Below are 18074 nucleotides of genomic sequence, written 5' to 3'. Positions count from 1 at the left end.
CTAAATTCCTGTAACATTTTACTTATTTTACCACACTTATTTTTCTCTTTACATATAGTAATAAATGATCAGAGTATATAAAGGTCAAGATCTTAGATTTTGGAATCAATTAACTGAGGCCAAATCATGACTCTCATACATACTAGTTGTGAGGCCCTTGGACAAATTAGACCTTCCTGAGTCTCAAGTTTCTATAACTATGAAAAGACTGCCTCACAGAGAAACGAAACACCAGAATGCAAGTAAGACACGGAACACAGTGGCCAGGCAGAACGAATGCTCAATACTACTTGCTTTTCTTTGACTCTGATATCTACATTATACTATCAGCAATTTGAGCACAAATACTGTTTCTTGTTAACTTTTGGATAAAACCATGTATTTAGAAACCAAATGGTTATCACTTTTAATCAATCAAAAACCTTTAAATATTTCCTCACCTGGGCTCAAATTCTGTCTCCACAATTTTAACTATATGGCCTTGCCCATGTGTAATCTCTTGCCTGTTGAATGGTTTAAATGAGACGGAAAACACAGTGCCCATCACATAACAGGCACGCTATAAATCACAGCTATTACTTCTATGAGGTAAAACTACTTTACTCAATATATTACAGTCACAGTTAAACCACTGTATCAATTTTTAACAGAGATCAAAGCTGCATTTTAAAAACACTTTGTTATGTTAAAATCAATCCTTACTTAACTGTACTTTTAAAAAGGAATCCATCCATACACTTCAATATTTAAAACGACACAATAAAGTGTACACTAAGAAGTCTCACTCCCAATTGTGTTCCCTTCTGTGTTCATTTTTCAAACATTTTAATACAAAAAATGTTTAACCATATAGCCTCCCCTCCAGCTAGATTCAACAACTGAACCATTTTGCCATATTTCTTTGTCTAGTTTTTCTTTTTCTGAGCCACTTAAAAGTAAGTTGTAAACATCATGACGGTTTACCTCCTATATACTTCAACATGTAATAAATTGTAACATTTAAGGTCCAGTGAAAAATTATCTTTGCCTTTTTTAACAAAAGAGTGCTGTTTGTTTGCTTATTTTACAGAAGGCTCAGGTGACACATGACAAGTCATACAATGGCTTTAGAGGTATGTGGTAGAAGGGAAACAACAGACTGGGGTGGGAAGAAAAACAACGAGGAAGAAGTAAGAGCTGGCAGGTTCCTTCTCTACTAGATTGAGGGGAGGAAGTTACTGCCTCTGAACAATTAAGATGGCTCTCTTCCCTCAACCCTTAGTAGGGAGAGAAATAAAAGAGCAAAAGCCTATTGATTTCGCCCTCCTGAGTCTCAAGAAAAATAAGGAAAAGCCAGTGTTTTGATGTCATGAATTAAGAGAGGAGGAGGATGCTGGGGAAGGCACAAGTCAGTTGGAAAAACTGACAGATGCCAGATGGCAGCTCTGGGTTTCCTCTAGCACAGTGAAAGGGGGTCTCCAAGGTTGATGGGCCTGAGGACTTTTGAGCTGTGGGTTGCTGCCATCACCACTGGAAGTATGGGTAGTTTGTGGGCACTGAAGCTCAGGCCAGGAACCACTAGGGGGACCTTGGCTGGGCTTGGTCTTGCCATCTCTACATTTTGTGGTAGGCTGCTAGGGTGGCCTGGGGTAAAAGCCCAGGCCATACCTGGGTGGGAGGACTTGTTCATTTCTCTGCTCATCAGGCCAGGCAAAAGTGTTAACAACTGGTACATATTACATGCTTCAGTAAAAAAAGTCTTTTTTTTGGCACGCGGCGGGGGGGGGGGGGGGGGGGGGGCCCGCGGGTGCAGGGGTGTGAAAGTGAAAGCCACTCAGTCGTGTCAGACTCTTAGTGACCCCATGGACTATACAGTCCATGGAATTCTCTAGGACAGAATACTGGAGTGGGTAGCCCTTTCCCTTTTCCAGGGCATCTTCCCAATCCAGGGATCAAACCCAGGTCTCGCACATTGCAGGCAGATTCTTTACCAGCTGAGCCACAAAGGAAACCCTTTTTTTTGAGGGTCGGGAGAGGGGGCAGTACTAAATTTGAGACTTCATGGCAGGAAAAATAAAAATCTAATGCACCTTTTTTTTAATTCAAAAAACTAAACAAAAAGGCATATACTCAGTTACTTGGAAGTTAAAAAATTTATTTTTAATGTTTCTGATTAGTACACTACTGAAAAACAGCAATTAATGAAATGATAGTCACTGCTCTCAAGCATCAAATGTGTTAATATCTGGGCTGCAAGGGCAATGAAGCTACACAGGAGGCTTTCTAAATCTGTTGATCTGAAATTAGTAAGGGCCAGTTGCAAAAGCAAGCAGGTCACAGGCTGCTCACCACTTACATTGTGGTTCTCAGAAAAATTCCTTACATATGTAGCTATCCTTTACCCATTCAGAATTTTACAGAATATACAGGATAACATAGGATATTAGGCAAACAGTGCTTCTCCCCATTTCGTTTTTTTCTATGTAAAAAAAAAACAAAACTGAGTACTATTAATTCCAGAGGTAGGAGGGTGAAATATTTGATTAGTTACATCAGGAAAAATAAATGAGGGACATTTAATGCAATTCCATCTCTTCCCTCTGGGGCTTGAACCTGTCTACAAAGGTCATGCACTCTTCACTCCTGGATCCTTATCTGGGAATCTGCTAATTCTAGGATCCTTTTGCAACTATTTGGTGTTGTCCTCTAGTTTTTTTTTTTCAACTTCCCAGGTGGCAGTAGTGGTAAACATCCCTCCTGCCAATGCAATTTTTAATAATGATAAAGGCAATCACTGAGCATCTACCTGCCTATATTTACAAAAGGATGCCATTTATCAAGAATCTCAACATAAAACATATATACAAATCTATTTTCTATTTAACAGGTCTTTTTTTCCTTATCAGTATAACTGATAAGCAGTAGAATTATCAGAGATAAGGAACCAAGAGAAAATCTAAGCGCTCTTATTATCAATCATCTCACTATAAAGAAAAACCCAAATAACATGCATACAATAGGTTATCAAACTTGGGGAATGAATAAGTTAACTGAAATATTTTAAGACATGTCTCCATGCTAAGTAGCTTCAGTTCAGTTCAGTTCAGTTCAGTTCAGTTCAGTCGCTCAGTCGTGTCTGACTCTTTGCGACCCCATGAATCGCAGCACGCCAGGCCTCCCTGTCCATCACCATCTCCCGGAGTTCACTCAGACTCATGTCCATCGAGTCCGTGATGCCATCCAGCCAGCTCATCCTCTGTCGTCCCCTTCTCCTCCTGCCCCCAATCCCTCCCAGCATCAGAGTCTTTTCCAATGAGTCAACTCTTCGCATGAGGTGGCCAAAGTACTGGAGTTTCAGCTTTAGCATCATTCCTTCCAAAGAAATCCCAGGGCTGATCTCCTTCAGAATGGACTGGTTGGATCTTCTTGCAGTCCAAGGGACCCTCAAGAGTCTCCTCCAACACCACAGTTCAAAAGCATCAATTCTTCGGCACTCAGCTTTCTTCACAGTCTAACTCTCACATCCATACATGACCACAGGAAAAAACAAAGCCTTGACTAGAAGCCCATAGTCGGCAAAGTAATGTCTCTGCTTTTGAATATACTGTCTAGGTTGGTCATAACTTTTCTTCCAAGGAGTAAGCGTCTTTTAATTTCATGGCTGCAGTCACCATATGCAGTGATTTTGGAACCCAAAAAAATAAAGTCTGACACTGTTTCCACTGTTTCCCCATCTATTTCCCATGAAGTGATGGGACCGGATGCCATGATCTTCGTTTTCTGAATGTTGAGCTTTAAGCCAACTTTTTCACTCTCCTCTTTCACTTTCATCAAGAGGCTTTTTAGCTCCTCTTCACTTTCTGCCATAAGGGTGGTGTCATCTGTATATCTGAGGTGATTGATATTTCTCCTGGCAATCTTGATTCCAGCTTGTGCTTCTTCCAGTCCAGCGTTTCTCATGATGTACTCCTCATATAAGTTAAATAAGCAGGGTGACAATATACAGCCTTGATATACTCCTTTTCCTATTTGGAACCAGTCTGTTGTTCCATGTCCAGTTCTAACTGTTGCTTCCTGACCTGCATACAGATTTCTCAAGAGGCAGGTTAGGTGGTCTGGTATTCCCATCTCTTTCAGAATTTTCCACAGCTGTGCCCATTTCTTTGTGACCTTATGGAGTGTAGCCCACCAGGTTCCTGTGACCATGGGATTCTCTAACAAGGAATATTGGAGTTGGTTGCCATGGGGGATCTTCCTGACCCAGGATCAAACCCTTGTCTCTTACGTCTCCTGCGTTGGCAGGTTCTTTATCATTAGTGCCACCAGGGAGGCCCATATTTTAAGACATCAACATACAAAAGGCCTGAGACTTGAACTAAAGATATATCAAAAGTGTAAATAAAAACTGTTTTGAAACTCATTCTTATTCCAGAAACATACTTAACAAAGATGTGATCCTTGTTAATTTTCTAACTTAAAGCAAACAAAATCATAAATGCTGGACATGTAAAATGAGGTATTTTGTGCATCTAAATGGAAACATCAACCCAAATCCATAAATCTGTTAGTCTTCAACTGATAATTTTTAAATAAAAATTTTCTTCTTTGTGTATCTCTATAAAATGCTAAATTCCAATGTTTCTTAAATCTAAAATAAAGAGTAATTTTCTGCAATAGTCCTCAGCTCTAGTAACCAGTAAACAAAATATAAGCAAAGCTCTACTATATACCAAGGACTAGAAGCAGATTATTAATTTCTATCACAGGAGCTCTGTATAAACATTGTTATTCAAAGCAATATTTAAAAACAAGTACAAAGGGATACTTTTAAAACTCTAGGTTAAAATTCAAGAATCTTTAAACAAAACATTAAGTGCTAATGGTTAGTTTTTACTATTCAAAGGAGACCAGAATGACTGGTTATTTCACATAGGTGACATCCATAAAATTTTAACCCATAAAATTTTTCATTCTCTTAGAACTAAATCCTCCTTCAGTAGTCAGTATAGTTTTAAGCTTACCTTCTTCTGTTTCTACTGGCTGTTGAGACAAAATTTTAAGAAGAACAGGATTTTTCCACACCCCTTCCTTGGTAACATGAACCAGTATTTGTAGGTTATTATTCCCAAATTCCAATAATGCATCATGTGACTCCTAAAAAAAAAAAAAAAAGCATATCCAGAAAACAGGCAATATAAAGTCTTTTTGCCTTTTCAATATATCTGAAAGTCTATGAAAAGTCCTGTATCTTGGATTTCCTAAAAATAAATAAGCAAGAGGAAAAAAAATAGCTATCCTCAAAGTTTTATGGAATTCTGTTGCTGCGTTTAAATAATGAAACTAGGGCATTTTCACTAAGTTAAAGAGTACCTTTAAAATGTTTTCTTGAATTCTCCTATGTAAAATTATCACAATTTACATCCTTGAATTACTAAATCATTTTAAGGTCACTGGCACAGCTTTCTTTTAAAAGATTCTGCAGTATTCACATAGGCAACCTATTCCTTCTAAGATAAGCATGACAATGATATCTATTGTTATATATCTTTTTAATTGTTTAAATTCTTCTATCAAAAGACTTTTTAAACGACAGATGGCTCCAGGGACTTTCAATGCAGGGACCACAGGTTCAATCTCTGGTTGGGAAACTAAGATTACACAAGCTGAGCAGCATGACCAAATAAACAAATAAAGACAAAAAAATTTTAAATAACCTCAAACAGAGTCTTCAAAAACTATGGTGGAATTTTAAAAATAATTTCTTGTTTAAGGTAAAACTATCCAAAGTCCACATCTTGAGATCTACAATATAGAAATACAAGTGCAAGATGTTCACTCTAGCGTTATTTACAATAAACAGCAAAGAGATCTGGCCAAATAATTTATGGTGCAGCCACATAACAGAATCCCAGGCAGTCATCAAGGAAGATGCAATCCTAGACATACGCAATCCTAGACATATGTCCATGATAAGATCATTAAGTTAAAAAGGTTGCAAAACATAGGATCTCATTTTTGTTTATTTAAAACTCCATTTCAGAATGTATTTTTATATCCATAAAGAAAAGGTCTGGAAGGGTTACACAAGCTGTAAATAGTGGTTGAGAATGCTCTCTGTGGCCTGCCTGGTAAAACGATTATCTTCCCAAAGGTATCCTCAAAACATATCCTGATGCCTTACCCATTTTTACCTAAAGTAAGAAAACTTCCATTGTTCATGCTTTATGTTTCTACAGGGATTGTGTCAGATTTATCTGTACCTCTACTGTATTTATTTTATTGAGCACATATTCAGAAATGTGAATATATATATCCTAAATTGTCTGATAAATATTTTAACAAAGTTGTACAGGCAGGCAGGAAGGCCATTATAGGGATTAGAACATGCCAAGAACATGACAAAGAATTCTTCTTAAACAGAAAATCTAAACAGTAACAATTATGCAGGAGTTGGCGATGGACAGGGAGGCCTGGCATGCTGCATGCTGCAGTCCACGGGGTCGCAAACAGTCAGACACGACTGAACTGAACTGAACATTGTATCATTTCGCTTCGGATTATACAGTCAAGAAGAAAGAAATTTTCAAATAATGAGGTGTGTCTGTTAACACACAAACCTTGGCTTATGCCTGCATGAAACAGGTCCAGGCTACTATGGCGTTTGTGTCCTTGAGAAAACAGTTAAACAAAGCAAGTTCTAGGTATAAATCTAGGTGTTAACTTTAGGCAAGTTAATTCACCTCTCTATGCCTGCCTCCCTATTTATAAATTGTGGTTCAAATGATCTCTATGTTATATAAGGTTTGCAATTTGATTAAAACATACAAAATGTAAAAACAATGTAGAGCACTGACTGCCACATAATTAATGATAATAACTGAATAATAGCTTTTTTACTGTTTTCTTTAAACAGTTTTTCTATCTCTACTGCTAACAGGCAAATTTGCTTTCTATTGCTGGAGTACACTTGCTTTTTTTCTCCTACCTTACTCTCCTCTCCCCAACTTGCTATTTTCTGATCTGCTCATCTGAGAATGCTTATTATCAAGCCAACAGATGAACTAACATAGCTCTCCTGTAAGTAAGATGCATGAACAGAATCCCTGATGACTACTTTTAATTGTTAGCATTATAAATCCATGAAATTTTAGGGGAAATTATTAGATAAATGTACCATGAATGAACCAAATAATATTACATAATAAACATATATAATTTTATATTTTAATAGATTTATTCTAAAATTTTGTTTCTGAAGAATGAAAAGTTTTTTGTTGCCTTTTAAGCTATGTAAAGACTAACAAAACCAAATGAAAGGAAAAAAACCAATAATTTTTAGGATACTCTCTTCATCTGGAAGGCCTCTTTCTCATTCCATGAACTAAATACAATAGATAATGAACTTGTTTTTGTTGTAAGTTTCCAATTTCAGTTTGCTGGGAGAAATTAACTAGGTGTCTTGGATATCCAAACAGAGACCTTTTTTGAGGCCAAATCAACCCACCTGTAAAGACTGAAGGAAGAGTACCCAGGCTTCACATGGCAGTTCACTTTCAGACACTGAAAGCAGTAATTCAAAACAACTCCTAGAATATGAAAAACTAAGTCAGTATATAACACTGGTTATAGTCATAATCAAGTACAGTATGACACTGACTCAATATACATTTTAGATTTATTTAGACTATTTCAAATTTGTTTTTTACTCTTCAAAACTTTATTCAACATTGTTATATTATTAACTTTACAACTTTAAAAAAGAGAAAAAAGAAAAACTGTGAAGCTTTAGAGAAGGAATAACAGGATTGTAAAACAAGGAATGTTTCTGTTCCAAAAAAAAGTATGATGTTAGAGGTCTGGGATTTTGGAAAATAGGAAAGAAAAGTTAAGACCACAGAAAAGTAAAATCGATCACCCAGACTAAAATTTATCCTACCAACAATCTGTAAACTGAATCAAGATGATTCCAGAACTAAAAACTAACAGCTGTTATATTTTTCACTCTGCAGATAAAACACATTAAAGGTGTAATTCTGTCTGCTTTAGGCAGTCAGGTATTAAAATATCAACTCAATCATTATGGGTTCCCAGGGTGGTAATTTTATACTGTGCCCTGAGACTTTCTGCTAGTAAAATGCAAATAATACAACTGCGGTGCAGAATTTCACAGTAATTCCCTAAAAGACCACTACACCTTCCAGATACTCTGTCGCTTCAGTTGATCTATACCTAAGGACAGAAAGAAAAGGACAGTTATCAATCTAAGCCTGAGTAGAAAAAGAGACTCTAGGGGCAGTTAAATATTACGCTGCTTGGCTGCAGTTTCACGTATACTTGTCTCCTGAAAATGGGAATATAAAGGGGTCAGAGCAAAGGAAATTTCATTCAAAGGTATGACTCTTTAAACAATGTGATGCCATAGTAAAAAGAAGTCAGGCAAACATTACAACCAAAAATACTCAATTTTAAAAGTGATTTAAGTTCTCAAACTTACAGAACTAATCTGCCAAGCACTAAGAGGACATCTTCACACTCAGTAGTTAAATATGGGCGAGCACTGGCAAAGCTTTGGATGGCAAGTCGATATACCTCCAGGAGATACACAATATGTTCTGATGCATTCTTGTTGCTTGCATACTGCAACAAGGTCTAAAAAATAAAGTTTTAATTATTTAACAAATAAAGACAATGAAACAAACAAGACTATCTTTGTTCTCAAATGCACTACCCCTTCCCTTTTTTCTAACAGATGCATACACCTTTTATTTGGCACTAGTCTGTGGAGAGAATTCTATTTTCATCACTTAATGAATTATTTCTGTTGAATTAAAGAATAGGCAGAACTGCTCTTTTGACATGAGAATAAATCTACGAATAGAGCCATAAAATGCCAATAGTTGTTCTCAATAGAGATCTGGAATTATCATCTCTGAAATTTAGTAATTAGTTTCATTAATACAACACTAAATTGAGCACCAACCATGTACCAAGACACTGGTTATACAAGATTATGATTCCTGCCTTATACAAAAGACATTGCTGTGTGTGGCCCTTAGCTCTTTACTCTTTTTTCCCACATAGAACTGATTAGGCTTAATTTACACTTACTAATTTATAAAAGATTATGGTTATATTTCAGAAAAGGCAATGGCACCCCACTCCAGTACTCTTGCCTGGAGAATCCCATGGACGGAGGAGGTTGGTGGGCTGCAGTCCATGGGGTCGCTGAGTCGGACACAACTGAGCAACTTCACTTTCACTTTTCACTTTCATGCATTGGAGAAGGAAATGGCAACCGACTCCAGTGCTCTTGCCTGAAGAGTCCCAGGGACGGGAGAGCCTGGTGGGCTGCCATCTCTGGGGTTGCACAGAGTCAGACATGACTGGAGCGACTTAGTGTGGTTATATTTAATGAAGTTATTTCAAAAACTAACATACATGCCAGATGCTCCAAAATCACTGCAGACAGTGACAGTAGCCACAAAATTAAAAGACGCTTCCTCCTCAAAAGAAGAGCTATGACAAACCTAGACAGCATATTAAAGAGCAGAGACATCACTGCCTACAAAGGTCCTATAGTCAGAGCTATGGTTATTCCGAGAGTCATGTAGGGATATGAGAGCTGGACCACAAAGAAGCCTGAGCACCAAAGAAATAATGCTTTCAAACTGTCATGCTGGAGAAGACCCTTGAGAGTCCTCTGGACAGTAAGGAAGTTAAACCATTCAATCCTAAAGGAAACCAACCCTGAATATTCACTGGAAGGACTGATGCTGAAGCTGAAGCTCCAGTACTTTGGCCCCCTGATGCAAAGAGCCGACTCATTGGAGAAGACCCTGATGCTGGGAAAGACTCAGGGCAGGAGGAGCAGGGGGTGACAGAGGATGAGATGGTTGGTTGGCATCACTGATTCAATGGAGAGGAGTTTGAGCAAACTCTGGGAGACAGTGAAAGATGAAAGACAGGGAAGCCTGGCGTGCTGCAGGTCTTGCAGCAGCAAAAAGCCAGACATGACTTAGCGACCGAACAACAATGCCAGATGCCAATTTATTTGTTTACAAAGGGGACAGTCATATTAATACCTAGAGTACCTCATTCCCCATATTTTGATATAATAGGTTTTCTGGTGAATTAAAAATCTAAAACAAAGGAAAACCAGAACCACAATAAGGCCTGAAAAATTACATGTTCAAATCACAATGGAAAGCTGGCTTCTATTCTCTTTGGACAGTGTGGAAAATAGACTAAGTTCTTGTTTGGAGTCTCTCTAGGTTTCACAAAGTTGCTCTCCCTTCTAGTAATATACTTCTTTCCTCTAACAACTGAATAGGTTTTGCTTATGCTTAACTGATACATGCTTAATTAACAGGTTAAGACTTGAATTATGCAAGTTTCTCACCCCCTAGAACACACATTCTGACTGGGTAGCTAGGCAGTTAAGGCTACTTCAGTAATAATCTCTTCAAGGATTCCTAACTTCCTATATTCTGATCCTTCCGCCTAGCAAACTACAAATAGCTTGGTGGTATTGCAGGATTCCACTGATTTTCTGTAGTTTTTTTCTGTAGTTTTCACAATAACAGTCCTTGTATCAGTTCTGATAATTAAGAACTGTCTTGATTATTGAAAAAAAAAAAAGGGAAATGAATGATAAACTGTTAAATCATATACTTTAATAAAAGCCTGCGGCCGAGAGGAGCTACCCTACATCTGAGGTCAAGGGCAGAAGCTGGGAGGACCCCAAGCCCGAAGGGCGGCGGCCAAGAGTTGTTACCCCACATCCGAGGTCAGGGGTAGCGGCCGAGAGTGCCAGGCTGCGACGGCGCAGGAATGGCCAGGAGGAGCTACCCTGCATTGGAGGTCAGGGGCAGCGGCCGGGAGGAGCAACCCCACGTCCAAGGAGTGGTGGCTGCGCGGGCGCAGGAGGGCCTAGAGGAGCCATCCCACGTTGAAGGTCAGGAAGGGCGGTGGTGAGGAGACACCCTTCATCCAAGGTAAGGAGCAGCGGCTATGCTGTGCTGGAGCAGCCGTGAAGAGATACCCCACGCCCAAGGTAAGAGAAACCCAAGTAAGATGGTAGGTGTTGCAAGAGGGCATCAGAGGGCAGACACACTGAAACCATACTCACAGGAAACTAGTCAATCTAATCACACTAGGACCACAGCCTTGTCTAACTCAAAGAAACTAAGCCATGCCAGCGGGGCAACCCAAGACGGGCAGGTCATGGTGGAGAGGTCTGACAGAATGTGGTCCACTGGAGAAGGGGATGGCAAACCACTTCAGTATTCTTGCCTTGAGAACCCCATGAACAGTATGAAAAGGCAAAATGATAGGATACTGAAAGAGGAACTCCCCAGGTCAGTAGGTGCTCAATATGCTACTGGAGATCAGTGGAGAAATAACTCCAGAAAGAATGAAGGGATGGAGCCAAAGCAAAAATAATACCCACGTGTGGATGTGACTGGTGATAGAAGCAAGGTCCGATGATGTATAGGAACCTGGAATGTCAGGTCCATGAATCAAGGCAAATTGGAAGTGGTCAAACAAGAGATGGCAAGGGTGAACGTCGACATTCTAGGAATCAGCGAACTAAAATGGACTGGAATGGGTGAATTTAACTCAGATGACCATTATATCTACTACTGTGGGCAGGAATCCCTCAGAAGAAATGGAGTAGCCATCATGGTCAACAAAAGAGTCTGAAATGCAGTACTTGGATGCAGTCTCAAAAATGACAGAATGATCTCTGTTCGTCTCCAAGGCAAACCATTCAATATCACAGTTATCCAAGTCTATGCCCCAACCAGTAACGCGGAAGAAACTGAAATTGAACGGTTTTATGAAGACCTACAAGACCTTTTAGAACTAACACCCAAAAAAGATGTCCTTTTCATTATAGGGGACTGGAATGCAAAAGTAGGAAGTCAAGAAACACCTGGAGCAACGGGCAAATTTGGCCCTAGAATGCGGAATGAAGCAGGGCAAAGACTAATAGAGTTTTGCCAAGAAAATGCACTGGTCATAGCAAACACCCTCTTCCAACAACACAAGAGAAGACTCTACACATGGACATCACCAGATGGGCAACACCGAAATCAGATTGATTATATTCTTTGCAGCCAAACATGGAGAAGCTCTATACAGTCAGCAAAAACAAGACCAGGAGCTGACTGTGGCTCAGATCATGAACTCCTTATTACCAAATTCAGACTCAAATTGAAGAAAGTAGGGAAAACCACTAGACCATTCAGGTATGACCTAAATCAAAGACCTTATGATTATACAGTGGAAGTGAGAAATAGATTTAAGGGCCTAGATCTGATAGATAGAGTGCCTGATGAACTATGGAATGAGGTTCAAGACATTGTACAGGAGATAGGGATCGAGACCATCCCCAAGAAAAAGAAATGCAAAAAAGCAAAATCACTGTCTGGGGAGGCCTTACAAATAGCTGTGAAAAGAAGAGAGGTGAAAAACAAAGGAGAAAAGGAAAGATATAAGCATCTGAATGCAGAGTTCCAAAGAAAAGCAAGAAGAGAGAAGAAAGCCTTCTTCAGCGATCAATGCAAAGAAATAGAGGAAAAGAACAAAATGGGAAAGACTAGATTGAGATCCCTTCAAGAAAATTAGAGATACCAAGGGAACATTTCATGAAAAGATGGGCTCGATAAAGGACAGAAATGGTATGGACCTAACAGAAGCAGAAGACATTAAGAAGAGGTGGCAAGAATACACAGGAGAACTGTACAAAAAAGATCTTCACGACCCAGATAATCGTGATGGTGTGATCCCCCATCTAGAGCCAGACATCCTGGAATGTGAAGTCAAGTGGGCCTTAGAAAGCATCACTATGAACAAAGCTAGTGGAGGTGATGGAATTCCAGTTGAGCTATTTCAAATCGTGAAAGATGATGCTGTGAAAGTGCTGCACTCAATATGCCAGCAAATTTGGAAGACTCAGGAGTGGCCACAGGACTGGAAAAAGGTCAGTTTCCATTTCAACCCCAAAGAAAGGCAATGCAAAAGAATGCTCAAACGACCCCACAATTGCACTCATCTAACATGCTAGTAAAGTAACGCTCAAAATTCTCCAAGCCAGGCTTCAGCAATACGTGAACCATGAACTTCCCGATGTTCAAGCTGGTTTTAGAAAGGGCAGAGGAACCAGAGATCAAATTGCCAACATCTGCTGGATCATGGAAAAAGCAAGAGAGTTCCAGAAAAACATCTATTTCTGCTTTATTGACTATGCCAAAGCCTTTGACTGTGTGGATCACAATCAACTGTGGAAAATTCTGAAAGAGATGGGAACACCAGACCACCTGACCTACCTCTTGAGAAATCTGTATGCAGGTCAGGAAGCAACAGTTAGAACTGGACATGGAACAACAGACTGGTTCCAAATAGAAAAGGAGTGCGTCAAGGCTGTATATTGTCACCCTGCTTATTTAACTTATATGAGGAGTACATCATGAGAAACGCTGGACTGGAAGAAACAACAAGCTGGAATCAAGAGTGCCGGGAGAAATATCAATCACCTCAGATATGCAGATGACACCATCCTTATGGCAGAAAGTGAAGAGGAACTAAAAAGCCCCTTGATGAAAGTGAAAGTGGAGAGTGAAAAAGTTGGCTTAAAGCTCAACATTCGGAAAACGAAGATCATGGCATTCAGTCCCATCACTTCATGGGAAATAGATGGGGAAACAGTGGAAACAGTGTCAGACTTTATTTTTTTGAGCTCCAAAATCACTGCAGATGGTGGTTGCAGCCATGAAATTAAAAGACGCTTACTCCTTGGAAGAAAAGTTATGACCAACCTAGATAGTACATTCAAAAGCAGAGACATTACTTTGCTGACTAAGGTCCGCCTAGTCAAGGCTATGGTTTTTCCAGTGGTCATGTATGGATATGAGAGCCGGACTGTGAAGAAGGCTGAATGCCGAAGAACTAATGCTTTTGAACTGTGGTGTTGGAGAAGACTCTTGAGGGTCCCTTGGACTGCAACGAGATCCAACCAGTCCATTCTGAAGGAGATCAACCCTGGGATTTCTTTGGAAGGAATGATGCTAAAGCTGAAACTCCAGTACTTTGGCCACCTCATGCAAAGAGTTGACTCATTGGAAAAGACTCTGATGCTGGGAGGGATTGGGGGCAGGAGGAGAAGGGGACGACAGAGGATGAGATGGCTGGATGGCATCATGGACTCGATGGACGTGAGTCTGAGTGAACTCCGGGAGTTGGTGATGGACAGGGAGGCCTGGCGTGCTGCGATTCATGGGGTTGCGAAGAGTCAGACATGACTGAGCGACTGAACTGAACTAACTCACACACTGAATGTTCTGATTATTGCATACTTGAATGATCAAGATACTTAAGCTATTAAGTTGGTAAGAAAAGTAATTGTGGTTTCGCACTGTGAATTTTAAATCATTATAGCTAGGCTCAAACACATCTTCATTAATCAAAATAGGAACCATTACAATCAATGCATTTTTGCCAACAAGAAGTCTGTTTATTCCTGTAGCATAAAAATCCGTGCCTGGGGATTTGACAGACTCTTGGAAAACATTTTCTGCCTCCTGCTGATTGTGGAAGCATTCTCCCTGCAAAAAGTTGTTAAAATGCTTGTACAAGTGGTAGTCGGTTGGCAAGAGGTCAGGTGGAAAAAGCAAAACTTCATAGACCAATTCATTCAACTTTTGAAGCATTTGTTGTGCTACGTGTGGTCGAGCATTGTCCTGGAGAAGAATTGGGCCCATTCTATTGACCAATGCCACCTGCAGGCATTGCAGTTTTGGGTGAATCTCCTAGATTTGCTGAGCACACTTCCCACAGATAATGGTTTTGCTGGGATTCAGAAAGGGGTAGCAGATCAGGCCATCAGAGACCATGACCTTTTTTGGTGCAAGTCTGGCTTTGGGAAGAGTTTTGGAGCTTCTTCTCAGTCCAACCACTGAGCTGGTCATCACCAGCTGTAATATAAAATTCACCTTTTGTTGCACATCACAGTCCAATCAAGAAATGGTTCACTGGGGACTTCCCTGGCGGCTAAGACTCCGTGCTCTCAAAGCAGGAGGTCTTGGTTCAAGCGCTGGTCAGGGAGCTAGAAGCCACAGGCCACATCGAAGATCCCATGTTCTGCAACTAAGACCAGGCACAGCCAAATAAACAAATGAAATAAAAATTTTTTTAAAAAAGAAACGTTCATTGTTGTTGTGCAGAATAATAGAAGACAACACTTCAAAAAGACGATCTTTTTTTTTTCGCAGTCAAACACCCACTAACTGAGCTTTTTCCAATTTGCTTCAAATGCCAAACAACAGTAGAATGGGAGAGTTGAGTTCTTCGGCAACTTCACATGTAGTTGTAAGAGGATCGGCTTCGATGATCCTCTCCATTGGGCACTGTCAACTTCAAGAGAAAGTGAAGGACAGGGAATCCAGGCATGGTGCAGTCCATGGGGTTGCAAAAGAGTCAGACACGACTGAGCGACTGAACAGTTTCTGACGGTCAGCCACTATGCCCCTCATCTTCAAGGCTCTTGTCTCCTCTGCAAGACTTCTTGAACCACCACTGCACTGTATGTACATGAGGGGTTCCTGGGCCAAACGTGTTGTTGATGTTGAGTTGTCTCTGCTGCTTTACGACCCATTTTGAACTTGAACAAGAAAATTGCTCTAATTTGCTTTTTGTTTAACATCATTTCCACAGCCTAAAACAAATATAAAATATATATCAAGCAAGAAGTCATTAGCAAAACCCATAAAGTGAGAAAAGTGCATGAAAATGATGTATAACATAACCACATTAAGAATATATTACAATTTCAAACAGCAAAGTTCAACAATGCAAAACCACAATTACTTTTGCACCAACTTAATATTTCAGTACATGCATTCAATTAAGTATCTTGCTGCTTTACCGCAGTTACGTTAGAGAAGTGGACTCCTTCTACATTTTCAGAAGAGCATTATGTCCCCATCTAATCAAATCCCAAACTTTCATAAAATAAGAAAAAAACTGAATGATAACAGAGGATCATAAAAACTGATCCCATAATAATCCTTTCTAGCTAAATGAGTGAAGAGAAGGAATGCAGAATTGTGTGCTTATTAGTTACATAAATAAGATTTCACACTTGCTGTTCAGTCACTAAGTCATGTCTGACTCTTTGCAAACCCATGAACTGCAGGCTTCCCTGTCCTTCACTATCTCTTGGAGTTTGCTCAAGCTCATGTCCATTGAATTGGTGATGATATCCAACTATCTCATCCTCTATCGCCTCCTTCTCTTCCTGCCCTCAATCTTTCCCAGCACTGGGGTCTTTTCGAATGAATCAGCTCTTTACATCAGGGGGCCAAAGTACTGAAGCTTCAGCTTCAGCATCAGTCCTTCCAGTGAATATTCAGCGTTGATTTCCTTTAGGACTGACAGGTTTGATCTCCTTGCTGTCCAAGAGACTCTCAAGAGTCTTCTCCAGCACCACAGTTCGAAAGCATCAATTCTCTGGCACTCGGCCTTCTTTATGGTTCAACTCTCACATCCATACATGACTACTAGAAAAAAATCAAAGCTTTGACGGAGAAGGCAATGGCACCCCACTCCAGTACTCTTGCCTGGAAAATTCCATGGACAGAGGAGCCTGGAAGGCTGCAGTCCATGGGGTCGCTAAGAGTCAGGCACAACTGAGCGACTTCACTTTCGCTTTCCACTTTCATGCATTGGAGAAGGAAATGGAAACCCACTCTAGTGTTCTTGCCTGGAGAACCCCAGGGACGGGGGAGCCTGGTGGGCTGCCATCTATGGGGTCGCACAGAGTCAGACACGACTAAAGTGACTTAGCAGCGGCAGCAGCAGCATACAGACCTTTGTAAGCAAAGTGATGTCTCTGCTTTTTAAAGTGATGTCTCTGCTTTTTAAAGTGATGTCTGTTTTTTAATACTCTGTCTAGGTTTGTCATTGCTTTTCTTCCAAGGAACAAGTATCTTTTAGTTTCATGACTGCAGTCACCATCCACAGTGATTTTGGATTATTTCACATAACATCTCTTAACAAATCTCTTAAAATCTATGTCAGAAAGAAACTGTTTTAAGTCAGCAAATTAGTTATTTTCTGCATTGGTTAATCTGAAAATCAGAAGGCTTTACAAATTTATATTCAGTGTCAGAATTTATGTTCCTTAAGGTCAGATAATATCTTATCAACCTTAGTAGGCCAAACACTCCTCCACTCACTTCCATCTCCACAGGACATTCAAGTCTCATTAAATGTTTACTGAATAAATTTACCATTTTACTGAATAAATTCATCATTCTATTCATTTGCCATATATTTTTTCATAACCTACCCCAGTAAGGAGCTAGGCACTAGGGGGAAAGACACAGGGGCCTATTCTGGAGCTTTCAGAATGAGTCAACACAATCTGACAGTTGAAACCACATGTGCAAATTAACCCACGGCTGGCTCATGTATGCAAAGAGCAGCATGGAGGGAACAGAGATGAGGCTGTTCTTTCCACAGTCCCCCTTCCCACTCAGAAGCTCCCGCCACCAATCTAATATCTTCTGACACAGACGTCCAATTAAGCCTCCCAAGTCACACAAGATTCAATACCCTGGGAGTACTTACGTTTACAGTTTCCCCTATACTTATTTATATACTTTTTATATTTCTAAATCTATCCCCCCTTATATGTTAATCACATTAAAGAAGTGTCCTTCAGTGCTATATTTAAAATGGATAACCAGTGAGGTCCTACTGTATATAGCACAGGGAACTCTGATCACTGTTATGTGGCAGGCTGGGTGAAAGGAGAGTTTGCGGGAGAATGGCTGTCCCTTTGCTGTTCACTTGAAACTGTTACAACATTGTTAACCGGCTATATTTCAATATAAAACAAAAATTTAAAATGGTTAAAAAAATTTTTTTACAACGGAGGCGTTCTTAACATATCCACTATGTGCGTACTCTGGACACTGAAGAACCACTGGAACAATCTTCTTCACCATCATCGTTTTTAAGAACGCCAAGATTAAACAATGAATTATAGCCATCCAAATAACATTACTTTGCCAACAAAGGTCCGTCTAATC

At 39.9% G+C, this 18074-nt stretch overlaps 1 protein-coding gene across 4 annotated transcripts in view; it reads right to left on the bottom strand.

The window, feature by feature from the left end:
* Window positions 1–18074, bottom strand: part of RLF (RLF zinc finger) — an 85093-nt gene that overhangs the window by 41384 nt on the left and 25635 nt on the right. For all 4 annotated transcript variants that reach the window (XM_069587117.1, XM_069587127.1, XM_069587137.1 and 1 more), the window contains exons 2-4: window positions 8474–8628; window positions 7484–7565; window positions 5001–5133 (exon numbers count right to left, since the gene is read on the bottom strand). In XM_069587117.1, coding sequence (XP_069443218.1) covers window positions 5001–5133; window positions 7484–7565; window positions 8474–8628 — 370 coding nt within the window. The remainder of the gene's footprint in view (window positions 1–5000; window positions 5134–7483; window positions 7566–8473; window positions 8629–18074) is intronic.

The sequence above is a fragment of the Ovis canadensis genome, chromosome 1, assembly GCF_042477335.2.
Source record: "Ovis canadensis isolate MfBH-ARS-UI-01 breed Bighorn chromosome 1, ARS-UI_OviCan_v2, whole genome shotgun sequence".
NCBI classification, from domain to species: Eukaryota; Metazoa; Chordata; class Mammalia; order Artiodactyla; family Bovidae; genus Ovis; species Ovis canadensis.
The sequence above is the reverse complement of the archived record's forward strand: the minus strand, read 5'-3'. Positions and strand labels throughout refer to the sequence as shown.